General features: G+C 37.0%; 1 protein-coding gene across 2 annotated transcripts in view; it reads left to right on the forward strand.

Annotated features, from left to right (window-relative positions):
• Positions 1 to 12288, forward strand: part of USP53 (ubiquitin specific peptidase 53) — a 28812-nt gene that overhangs the window by 6742 nt on the left and 9782 nt on the right. For both annotated transcript variants that reach the window (XM_054633165.2, XM_077176721.1), the window contains exons 2-13: positions 308 to 1021; positions 2790 to 2882; positions 4756 to 4890; positions 5949 to 6062; positions 6160 to 6242; positions 6552 to 6657; positions 7054 to 7200; positions 7736 to 7885; positions 8093 to 8264; positions 8864 to 9013; positions 9640 to 9783; positions 10171 to 10897. In XM_054633165.2, coding sequence (XP_054489140.2) covers positions 878 to 1021; positions 2790 to 2882; positions 4756 to 4890; positions 5949 to 6062; positions 6160 to 6242; positions 6552 to 6657; positions 7054 to 7200; positions 7736 to 7885; positions 8093 to 8264; positions 8864 to 9013; positions 9640 to 9783; positions 10171 to 10897 — 2165 coding nt within the window. In that variant the 5' untranslated portion in view covers positions 308 to 877. The remainder of the gene's footprint in view (positions 1 to 307; positions 1022 to 2789; positions 2883 to 4755; positions 4891 to 5948; positions 6063 to 6159; positions 6243 to 6551; positions 6658 to 7053; positions 7201 to 7735; positions 7886 to 8092; positions 8265 to 8863; positions 9014 to 9639; positions 9784 to 10170; positions 10898 to 12288) is intronic.

Consider the following 12288-nt stretch of genomic DNA (forward strand, 5'->3'; position numbering starts at 1 on the left):
ATATATATATTATATGGTCTTTTTATAAGCTGTTGCTGGTTATTAGGAGAATCTTTACAGCAATTTTATTTTGATCTTTGGAGATGTGTAAGAAATTAGAAGATAATAGATTGATAGATAAAATAACTTTTATGCCTTAAAAACAATTATTAGGTGAGGATGTTTTCTTCTGCTCTTTTCTGGCTATTTCATCTTGCCTTTAGATTTAGAGGTTGTTTTAGCCGTGATCTTTTTTTAATTTAGAAGCTCTTTAACATTTTGGATTTTTCTTTTTTTCAATAATTTCTGGTTTTTTTTCTTATTTCAGGTTCACTGGAAAGAGAATGCAATAAGCATGACATCTTCTAAACTGGAATATATTTCATGGGTTACAGTTAGAAGTAAAAAGAAGATGGAACAAAATGAGAGAAGAGGAGTATAACACCTGACAAGAACTTTCCAGTCCTGTGATTATATATATATACACCCACACACACATAGAAACTTTCAATATAATACAGCTAATGATTTATAGTAATACTTTATTGATATCCCTGGAAGAAGTCAGTTACTGTGCAACTTGCTTAATAAGAACTTGTATTCTAACGACTTTTAACATGTTTTAACCTTAACTGGACACCTTTATTTATTTATTTTTTTAAGACTGAAGGCTAAAAACATTGTCCAGCTGTATTTTTACTGGGACACTCCTCCTGAGGGATGGCTCACAGCTGCTCATGGAAATGGACTTAAGCCCATGAATGGTTACTACTGCACAGAGTTGAATGGAATGCCATGACTTTAGAAAAATTATTGTAGAACCACCTTCTTTGCCTTGCACCCATCATATCCTTAAATATTTTAGTGTGAACATTGTGATTATAAACTCTAAAAAATAATGGCATGGGTGAAATTCCTAAGAAAACCTGGGGGTAACCTTGGAAAAGTTTATCAGCCTGGAAGTATCCTGTCCCTGGCCCCTACAAAAGGCTTATTAAATGAACCTGGACAAAACAGCTGCTTTCTTAATAGTGCTGTTCAGGTAAGAAAATACTTTACTATTAAACATGTTTTGAGTAGACTTTCCTGAGTGTGTGGGAAATAAAAATGGTGATTGTAGGAATAAGACACTGTTATGAAGGTAATTTTATTCAGCATTTAGCTGTAAGGAGTTGAGAGTTTTAATGTTTTATTTTGCACAAAATTTTATTTGCATGCATCAAGATTATCTGAAAAACTTTCCTTTTGTATTTGAAAATGTAGGAGTTACAACTTTAAAACTTTCTTCTTGGATTTTAAAAATAATGTTTTTGTCAAGCATAGCAAAATAACTTCCAAAATTTTTATGACACTTTTTTATGTGGGGCAACAATTACTACTTGTATTGACTAGGACACTATTTTTATTAAAATCTCATTTTCTCAGAATTAGCACATGAGCAACCCTGTGATGCTGGGATATATCAGAATATGCATATATAGTGAGGGCTTTGATTCTAATCCTAGGAAAGATTTGTGGAATAAGAGTAGGAGATACACTTGGTACCCAAGAAATATGACTTGGAGTTCTTCTTCTAAGAAGAATTCTTCTAAGAATTCTACTTTCTAAGGTACTTCTTGTAATGCTCAGATTTTGGATCTGAATGTTTTTAAATTGTACAGAATGATTTCTCAAACTGGCAGAGACTTAATAGACATGGACTTCCTAAAGTCTTCCTAAAAATTGGAAGGCTTAAAATTGGCATGGATTTAAAACTTGGAGATATGAGAGGTATAGCTATGTGGTGTGTATAGTATCTGTATGTATTTCAAATTAAATTGTACTGTGATTTTAGTAGAGGGTTTGCTGTTTTGCATCCAATGGGAGCAGCATGACCTATATTCTCCTGCAGTTCTGCTATTTTCACTTAGGTGCCCTAAAATGAAGCCCTAAGTAATTTTTAGTTCTACTTTCAGACAGTCCTACAACTTCACAACCCAGTGCTGTTTATCCAGCAGGGGCAGATGGTTGCTGACTGCCTTTTTACAAGGAAGAATGTGTTCCTTTCTTTTCTTTTCTTTTCTTTTAATCTCTGCTCCACCTTCAGAACTGAGCTTTGGATTTGGGGTTTCCAACACATCCTATTTCATTTTAGCTTTTATATTTATAGATAGGATATCTTTTCCCCACTGAATTTGCAGCTGTTGTCTTACTGTGCCTCTTGACAACTCATTTTTAGGGGTTTTATTTTTATTTATTTATGGAAAACTTTCTCAACTGCTTTACCTCGTGTGTACCCAAGACATGAGATAATGAAAGCAGTGGGTGTAGCCAAGCTGTTACTACGTTTTTGTGGGGTATTTACCCAAATAAGAGGTAGAAACGTACCTGTGTAAGCAGCAGGATTATTTTGATCTGTGGAAAAACAAATGTATTTCACCAATCATTTTGATAAGAGACTGTAAGAATATCATATAGGACTTAACTCTTATGTAGAGCTTTAAGAAAACAGCTGCAGTCCCTGTACAGGGTTTACATTGCTGCTTGTTTCCTTGTGAGTACTTCAGCTTTTTCTCCAAAATACATGGTGTTAAAAAGTTTAAAAGACAGATCTAAATTTCAAGTGCTGAATGTAAAACTTTCATTTCCATCTCCATAAGTTAGCAAATAATGGAAAAAAAATAATGCACATTTCCTGCAGCAATATTGATACTTAAGTTGTATGTTATGTCAAATAAAAAAAGAATTAAAATCTACTGTATGTTGTGTAAGCAAAGAACCTTCAGAACTCATTTTCTGATCAGTTACTGATTTTCTCTTTACTTTTCTAGGTATTGTGGCAACTTGACATATTTCGACGAAGTTTAAGAGGTTTGACTGGACACGTGTGTCAAGGAGATGCTTGCATATTTTGTGCTTTAAAGGTAGATAAATTCTGGAAAAATCATATTTCACAATGAGCAAAAACCAATTTAACTTCTTTTTTGGAAGTGTGTGTCTGTATCATACCTATCCCTGGTGACTGAGTCATTCTTTTTGTAAAGAAGAATTTAGTTTTAAGGACATTTTTAACAAATGTTTGTTAGAGAAATATTTTCTTGTATTTAAAGAAGAAATTTTGCAGGATTCTGGAGTTGGTTAGAACGGCATAAGTTATTTTTTTAACAATGTATTTGTGATATTTAACTCTATGCCCTATGTACTCACCTCAAAAAAGAGTAGTTAATTCACTTGGAACGGTCTGTCCCCAGCTGCTCTGTACACTTCTGGTTTTGCTTTCTTGGCTCTATAAGACACTGGTTGAGTAATTCTGTTTGTTCAGTGTTCAAAATCTTGGACATGTTAATTTCCATGCAATATATACACTGGAGAGGATCAACAGTGACTTGTTTGTGTCTTAAGTGGATTTTTTTGGTTGGGTTGGGGTTCTTTTTATGCTCTTAGGCTATTGTAACCCTTCTTACCTGTTTAACAATGAAGGATATTTTTTCTCTGTCAGCTTCTCCTATGAACTAAAAGCACAGCCAGTAAATTCTGGGACTTGGACTGTGCAGGCCACTAAACTGAGCATACCTGTCTGCACACATCCTTATCTGTACTGCTTGTATGTTTTTGTTTTTTTTTAGCTGGACATAAAAAGCTATGTTGCATAACAAAAAATGACCTAGCAGCCAAAATAAGGAGTGATAAATGCTTTCAAAGCAATCTGTTAAAAACTTCATTTTGAATGTTTGCATGGAGATAGTAATGGCTGCAATTTTTGTCAGTAGTCCCTGCTTTTTGTTTTGAGAGGGAAGATGAAATACTTGAGAGACACTCTGGAATGCATCATGGTTAAAACAATACTTTTTGTTAGCAGTGAAACTTTGCTTCTCTGGTTTATCTTTGCCTTCTGTCCAACAGATTTTAACCATAGGAAGCCTATGTGAAGAATGCCCATCCTTATTTATGTTTTACATGGCTTCTCCTGACTTGCTTTATCTTTAGTCTCTATGGTTCTCTGTAAAGTTTGACTTATAATTCTTGACTGGGGAAGACACCTTTAAATATCTGCAAATCTGTAATTCATTTAATAGCTTTTAACTTTCAGTTCTTTCAGAATCAACCTCCTTTACTTGCTAAATGATGAGCTCACTTGGATGGATATCCCTGCCAAAAAGAAAAGTAGCAGCCAACTCTCTCTTCTGGGAAATGAATTAAAAACCAAGTGCAATTTATTATCATGTCCCAGAACTGCAGATATTGACCTTTTCTCTTGTATTGTGTGCACTGGTTCAGCACTGAGCTAATTTCATAGCAAGGATTATTGGCATTCTATCTAATTTATGGGAGGTTTATAATTTTGATAAAGATATACTCCCCTCCTAAGCAGTAAATATCACATTATTTAGTGAATCATGAATGGTATTACATTATGCCCTAAGAAATACACACCATCTGTAGACATGAGATACACATGGATAACTGCTATTCCAGGGGCCAAATTAAAAAAACAGGGTATAATTACAGAACAGGGCTTGTGATGCCTCTGGGAGCTCAAGTCAATCACTTTTAATTTTGTATTTGTATGTTGTTGTTCTACAGGTTCAGTGTTTAGTTTGGTACCATAACTTCTTGTAGAGGAATCAGCAGAATACAAATGTAGTAACTTGAAGAGAAAACAGTAATTTTGAAATTTATAAGCATTGTAAATATAAACATTTTGCATGTTTATGCAAGATGTGATGTATTTGTGTAGAAGCACAGTGTCTAGCCAAGTGGTTAATGAAGCTCAATAATCCCTGCATTTCCTCCTAGGCCATCTTTTCCCAGTTCCAGCACAGCAGAGAGAAAGCCCTCCCGTCGGATAACATGAGACACGCCCTCGCCGAAAGCTTCAAGGATGAGCAGCGCTTCCAGCTGGGATTCATGGATGATGCAGCAGAATGCTTTGTAAGTGTCTTCATGAGAGTTCAGTAGAATTCTATTACGGGTTTAGGGGTTTTGTTAGCTCTGGGCTCATGGGTAGGATTTAAATAACATAATCCTGCTGAGCTTCTTTATGCCTGTTTAGGGCAACAGACACATGGAGTAGAAGTGTCAGGTAAGGGGGATGGAGTACTCGATGGAGTACTCTTGCATTTGTTCCATACTTTCCTCCCTTAACTTTGTAGCTGATGATGAGCTCTTAAAAATACTTTGATGGAGAGAAAGGTTGTCTTCTCAGGAGAAGCACCTATGGATTTGAATATATTGTCTGTTCCTTGAAGTATTGGGTCACCAGCTATTGAAATACAGTGTGTTAGAACTGGCCAGCTCATTGCTGAATTCTGCTGCAGAAGAGATTTCCATTGTCTTACCCAAGAGTGAGCAAATACTGGAAGATTTTGCTGTAGTTACTTTCTGCTTCAGTGAAGTGTCTGATGGAACAACACAAGCCACTGCTGTGGCCTTTAAAGGTGACTCCAGATGTCACAGAACTCTGGTAAAGAAACCGTCCTAAGAGCTCCTGTGTTAGACAGTGAAAATGTTCCCCATGAAACACCTGCAGTATTAACATTCAGACATGGATTTGAGGGGCAGGAAATATGGTTGCTGCTTCAGTTACTTTCAGCTTTGGACATTCTTTGGGAGTATCCACAAATTAATTCCTACCTGCTAGATGTTGCTTCACATATGTAGGAGAATCCAGTGCAGAACTCCTGAAAGAGGCTATTTGAGATCTTGCAGTCATGAAAGAGAGCCTCTTATTACTGTTCCATCTACTCAAAATGCATTTGGACTCCTGAACTAATCATCTGTCTGATCTACCTGAATAGATTCACTTCTTTCCATTACCTTGGATATTTTTGACAAAAGGAAAAAATGGCCTTGCTAATTCAGGGGACACACTCATTGCAGCCGCAGCATTTTGGAGCCAAGGGGCATAGTTAGAGTACTACATTGTAATGTTCATCATGTGTTCTGACTTCATCAGTTCAGCTTACATTTATATTATTTCTTCTTTTTAGGAAAATATCCTTGAGAGGATTCATTTCCACTTAGTGCCAAACAGTGAAACAGATATGTGCACTTCGAAATCCTGTATTTCTCACCAGAAGTTTGCTATGACCCTGTATGAGCAGGTCAGACCTTCATTTGCTTGGTTTAACAAATACCTTGTTTTCTCTTTCCTTAGTAAATAAAAGCAGAAGTTGGTTTTGTTTTTGGTTTTTTTTGTAGTGTGTGTGTCGTAGTTGTGGAGCATCATCAGATCCATTGCCTTTTACGGAATTTGTGCGTTACATTTCCACCACAGCCCTGTGGTAAGAACGTTTTTTTTTTTTGTTACTCATTTTTCTATATGCACCCTTCTAATAATATGCAAAAGCATCTCAGGCTTTTAATTGTTAAAAATTAATATATATTTTTTTGGTTGCAACATGCTTTTGAGATACTGATCATAAATAGCATTTGGGTTTCAAAAGCAAGATGTAGAAAGGGCTTGACAAAAAAAATGTGTATTGCTACTGTTTTACTACTGTGTGTCTTCTTTTTAGTTATACAATACAGTTAATTAAAATCTGTTACTCTTCAGAAGGGAGATGCATAAGTATGTAATTTATTTTTTGCAGTAATGAAGTAGAAAAAATGATGGAGAGGCACGAACGTCTCAAGCCAGAAATGTTTGCGGAATTGCTGCAGGCAGCAAATACTGCTGATGACTACAGAAAGTGTCCTGTAAGTAAACAAAAAGGTTACATGACTTTGGGATACAAGGGAGAACTCTTTGGGATGTTCAATCAGGCTAGAAGTGTTCCTCTAAAAGCAGGGTCATGTGTTGTGTTGCTGCTTCAGAGCAGTCAACTTATGGCAAACAAAGGTTTTACACTTATGTTTTATTGTTCCAGTTATAGAGATTTGTTTTAAGGTAGTGATTGGATATGGAAGTTAAGCTGTAGTCTTCATCCAAGTGTTTTTATGATGAACAATGCTATCCTTAAATTGTTAGGAACAAACACCATAACTAAATTTTGGGATTAAAGACATTGCAGTGTTGTTTTTTTGAACTAATTGTTATGCAGTAACTCACCTTTGGACTTCCAATTTTCAACACTTTTGTTTCCTTTTTTCTAGAGTAATTGTGGTCAAAAAATAAAAATTCGTCGTGTTCTTATGAATTGTCCTGAGATTGTCACCATTGGTTTAGTCTGGGATTCAGAACACTCTGACCTGACAGAAGAGGTTATGCGGAATCTGGCAACACAACTTTATCTTCCAGGGGTATCTGACCTAAAACTTACTCTTTGCTTTTTCTAGAATTTAATTTGACTTTTTATTTTATGTATATGTGAATATATAAAAAAGAGAAGTATTCATATTTATTTTTTATAAGCACGACTTAACTTGACATCAAGTTTATATAAATATATGAAGTTTATGTCTACTTTTACAGTTCTTTATAGTGTGCTGCTTGATGTAGTTTCTGCGAAAGGAAAAGGTCTTGTTGAAAGTGTTTTGTTCCTAAGTACAATGATTAATCTAGGAGACTTCCTCGTTGAAAATCTAGGAATATCATTTTCCATTTGAAATTTGTGGAATTATTCCAGAGTATTAATACTTTAGTCCTTCAAACACAAAAAACCCAATAAAGTTAAAATAGACATAGTAAGTGCAAAAATCAGTATTTATGCTCAGGAAAAATTGTATAACACAACAGGACATTAAGTAACGGTTGCCTTGGTGAAATGCTAGCAGTAGGTCAGGAAATTGAGGCTGTGTTTTACACGTGTTTTAAAATATGTAATCATTTTTACAGCTGTTTTATAGGGTTACAGATGAAAATGCCAAAAACAGTGAGCTCTTCCTGGTGGGAATGATTTGCTACACGAGCCGACATTACTGTGCCTTTGCCTTTCACACCAAGAGCTGCAAATGGGTGCTGTTTGATGATGCTAATGTAAAAGAGGTAAGATGATCTGCTTTTTAGCCCTTACAGTACTAGTTCTATCTTTTTGTTGCCATTTATGCAACCCATTGTGCTAAAATGTTGTATCTTCATGTACACTTGGAATTAGGCAGTTGGTGTCTCTTGCTTAATGAATTACTCTTTCCATATTTGGGTTCAGCACTGTTGATAAAGTTTTGGGGTTTTGTTTTCCTGTTTTTTTCTTAGATTGGAACAAAATGGAAAGATGTGGTGTCCAGGTGCATTCGGTGTCACTTCCAACCATTGCTGCTATTTTATGCTAACCCAGATGGCACAGCTGTGTCTCCAGAAGATGCACCAAAGCATATTATTCACTGGTCTCAATGCAAAGCAGCAGGAGGAAATGGGGAAGACCTGGGTAATGAGATATATGGGCTTTTTTATAACAGTATCAGCTCTATTTCTGAAATGGGCATTATAAAGGAGAAAAAATGGATTGGCTGCTTTGTTCTGAAATACTTTAATCAATAATTATCCAAAGAGTCTCAAAAGAAAAAAGATTAGTGTGTATACTCAGTATTAGACCTGTTAATAAGGGGATACAAATTGAGACTAATGGGTAATGGGAAAAAGAATCCAGTCTTTTGGTTCTGTAATTTGTACTGCTGTCTCAGGTTGGCTTTTTTAATTTCATTTTAAAAAATTTCATTTAATTACAAGGAACTTAAATAAAAAGCAAATTGCATTTGACATGTTATTCTTCACATAGATTACTTCAGGCAGCAAAGAACTGAGGGCCCTGTTTCACTGCAGGCTACCACTATAAATATGGCAGTATATAAAATATTAGAGAACCTTATTGCCTAGTCTATTGAAATGTAGTGTGGTTTTTGGTGATGTTTCTCTTCTGGCTTTTTAATCCAGAATGAAAAAGCTTTCTCTCTTTTTATAATTTTATATAGTAGAAATTTAAATTAGGAAGCGTTTTATTTCTAAAGATAAATATGTTTTTGATAGGATTTGAAAAGCATTCGGCTGCTAAATCAGACCACGTGAAAGAGAATGGAATTGGAGATTCCACTAATCAAAGGAGTAATAAAAAACTTCAGCCAGATAATCCAGCGTTCACTAGAAGCCATATTCAAGCAAGTGGTGGTAGAGGCCCAGGTGTGTATTCCCTACTGGCAACCCCAAAAAGCCAAACCAGATCTGTTTTATTATGAAAAATTTCAGTGGATAGCATTTCAGGGGGGTTCTAACCTCGGGACTAGAACTATTTCTAAGGGAAAAAATTCCATCATTGACTCAGTTGTTATTCAAAGATTTTCTCAATGTTTAAGTAATATCTGAATATCTGCCATGGAATGTTAACTTTTCCAGAGAGAGCTGTAAATGCAGAATATTTATTACCTTTGTTATGCTTTAACTGAAGTGGCTCTTGAGGCCTTGTTCCATTTCTCAAAAACGATCAAGCTTTCCAGTGATGTTGCTGATTAAAAGGCACATCAGTGACCTGAGGCTGAGGTGTGGCTCTGTTGGTCACTGGCTACTTGAGTACACTTTTCCCCAGCAATACTGTGATATCAGCATGATTTATAGTCCTGGATGTAAATGGACTTGATCTTATGGTTGGAAACAAATCCCACACTCTCAATCTGTGTCAAACAATTAATTAGTCAGTTTAAGTAGTCCTAACACTAAAACCTAGATCTTACTGTCCATAAATATGTTTATGTGTTTTGGTGATGAATTACTTTTGAGCAAGGATGTTTGACAAGAAGTATTTTTTGCAGCCAAGTTGGGATACAGTGAGCAAAAGGACAGGCTGAAGGATTTATCCAGAGAGTGTGCCCAGAAAGCTGCTGACATGAAAAACTTCACATCTTTACGGAAAGATGCAGACAGAGGACCAAGGAAAGAGTCTGGGAGACAAAGAGGTACATTTTAAGAATATAACCAGAGAACCAATGTATTAATTAACTTTTAGCATCAATGCTGCTTGTGCAGATTTTTTTTCTCCTTTTAAGAGACCATACTGTAAGATCACACTTTCCCAGTTTTCAGTATGCTAAAATACATACTGGATTTGTAGAGATACTGTAAGAAATATTAAACAATATCAGTTAAATGACTGCTTCCACCCTGGAATTGTTCAAGGCCAGGTTGGATGGGGCTCTGAGCAACCTGGTCTGGTGGAAGGTGTCCCTGCCTGTAGCAAGGCAGCTGGAACTTTGATGAACATTGAGGTCCATTCCAACACAAATCATTCTATCAAACATGAATGAGAACTGTAATGGCAGTTTTTTTCCTTTTGTTCTTGTCAGACTTGATTGGGGAAGAGCGTTCCAGTGCTAAGTCAGGGTCTCCTCCGGTCGGAAATGGACTGAGGCACTGCGCGGATCAGCGGATCTACGGCAGCCAGGGAAGGGGCCCTTACAGGCACGAGAGCCCAGCACCTCAGCAGGCAAAGCTTTCTGCACATGTGCTTGGATCAAACAAAGCAGAACCTTCTCCTGCAGGGGACAAACCAGTGACAAGGACTCGGAGCGATGGCGTCACTGGCTACGACACGGACACCAGCCAAGACTCCAGGGACAAAGGAAGTATGAGGAGCAGGAGCAAAGGTTGGAAACCAATGAGAGAGACACTGAATGTAGACAGCATTTTCAGTGAGACTGAGAAGAAGCAGCACAGCCCAAAGCACAAAGCAAACCTGAGCAGTAAATCTAAGCATGAAAAGGAGCGGGGCTTTAACCACTGGCCCAAGGAGAACCAAATGCAGAAGGGTTTAATGACTATATATGAAGATGAGACAAAACAGGATACAGGAAGTCGAAGTTCACTGGATTCTGAGGGAAAAGGGAATCCTGAAAAAAGCAAGGGATTTGCAGAGAGAAAAATCCATGGTGATAACTGGCAAATTCAGAGGACAGAATCTGGGTATGAAAGCAGTGACCATATCAGCAACGGCTCCGCAAATCCAGACTCCCCTGTTATTGAAGGAATCAATACAGCAGATGCCAAGAATGTGAAGGAAAGTGCTTCCTGCAGGTAATGCTAGTTCTCTTAGAGCTTGCATAGGTTGTATTTATGGAAAAATAACCTGTTCTAACGTTTGTGTGTTCTTCAAAACCAAAACCATCCAGGAGAACATGCATTGAAACTTGCTTGAAGTCAGGTATGTGGAAAGCTAAAGTGTATCTAGAAATAAGGGTGTGGGCAGTTAAATGTTCAATTTACCTTCACTCTGGTTCTCTTTGGGAGGCACTGAGCCAGTTACTGAGGCTCTGAGCCAGAACTGCTAAGCCCTGCTGAGGGGCAGGGTGTGTTCATTTGTAGTAATTGCTACACTCCTTTACTTACAAGATTTTTAGACTGTGTGTAACTTTCCGTCTGCTGTGGAATAATACAGTGTCCATTTTAATCACACCTGTAACATTGGTTCAGGCCCTGACAAGGAGATGGGAGTGGCAGTAGGCGAATTTTGGGTGCTGTTACCAGTCATAGTGCAGAAATTCAGTTTTCTAGATCACCTCAGATATGTATTGAACGCTTGGTAATTGATTGACCTGTCTGAAATAAATCTTTTCTGAAAAGTGTAAAGTTACTCAAACTGGTTGGACTTGATGAGCTGAAGAGGTCCATTCCAACTTAAATTTATGTGATGCTTGAAATAGAAAGCTGGAATCCTTCCACATGCAGTTTTCAGTATTGTGTATCTCAAACTGTGTGTAGAATGCAGATACTTCTATAACCCATTCTTTTTTCAAATCTTATTTGCATCCATAAAATGGAAGAGCACAGTTGGGAGCCCAAGCCCAACTCTCTTTGATAGATCTGATTTGCTAGATCCAAGCAAATTTTCAGACATATATTTTCATGGCAACTTATTTCACAGGAGAAGAGAAAGGTCAAGGCCCTTTGATATCCTGCTGTTTGCCATTCTCCCCTTTGTCCCACCCACCAAATTGTACAAAATCCCACTATGCAAAAACCTGATGGGCTTTTATTAGTTAATGACATAATTATGTGTGAAGCTACTCCAACTCATGGTTGTATTTTCAGTGTTTGACGGTTGCCTCAAACAGTGATTTTGCACAGTTGAAGCTGTCTCATTTTAAGCATGCCCAAGAGACAATGGGGCACCCAAATGTATCATTTTGTGAGAGAGAATATGATGAATTTCAAACAGTGTAGTTCATTAAGAAGCTGCTTACATCGTTGTTTAAACAACAACATCACAGAAAAGAAGAATCATACTTTATCCAAATACAACTGACTTCCTGGGACTTGGAGACATGCTTTATATGACTGGTAACTTCAACTGGCTGGCAGTACCTACTAGTTCCCTGCTAACCTCTCAGACTCTGTCTCATAAACCCCCAAAAATGCAAATCAATTACTTCAAAGTCCTTTTAGAAAGTGGAAATATTACTGGTTTT

The sequence above is a fragment of the Agelaius phoeniceus genome, chromosome 4, assembly GCF_051311805.1.
Source record: "Agelaius phoeniceus isolate bAgePho1 chromosome 4, bAgePho1.hap1, whole genome shotgun sequence".
Classification (NCBI taxonomy): domain Eukaryota; kingdom Metazoa; phylum Chordata; class Aves; order Passeriformes; family Icteridae; genus Agelaius; species Agelaius phoeniceus.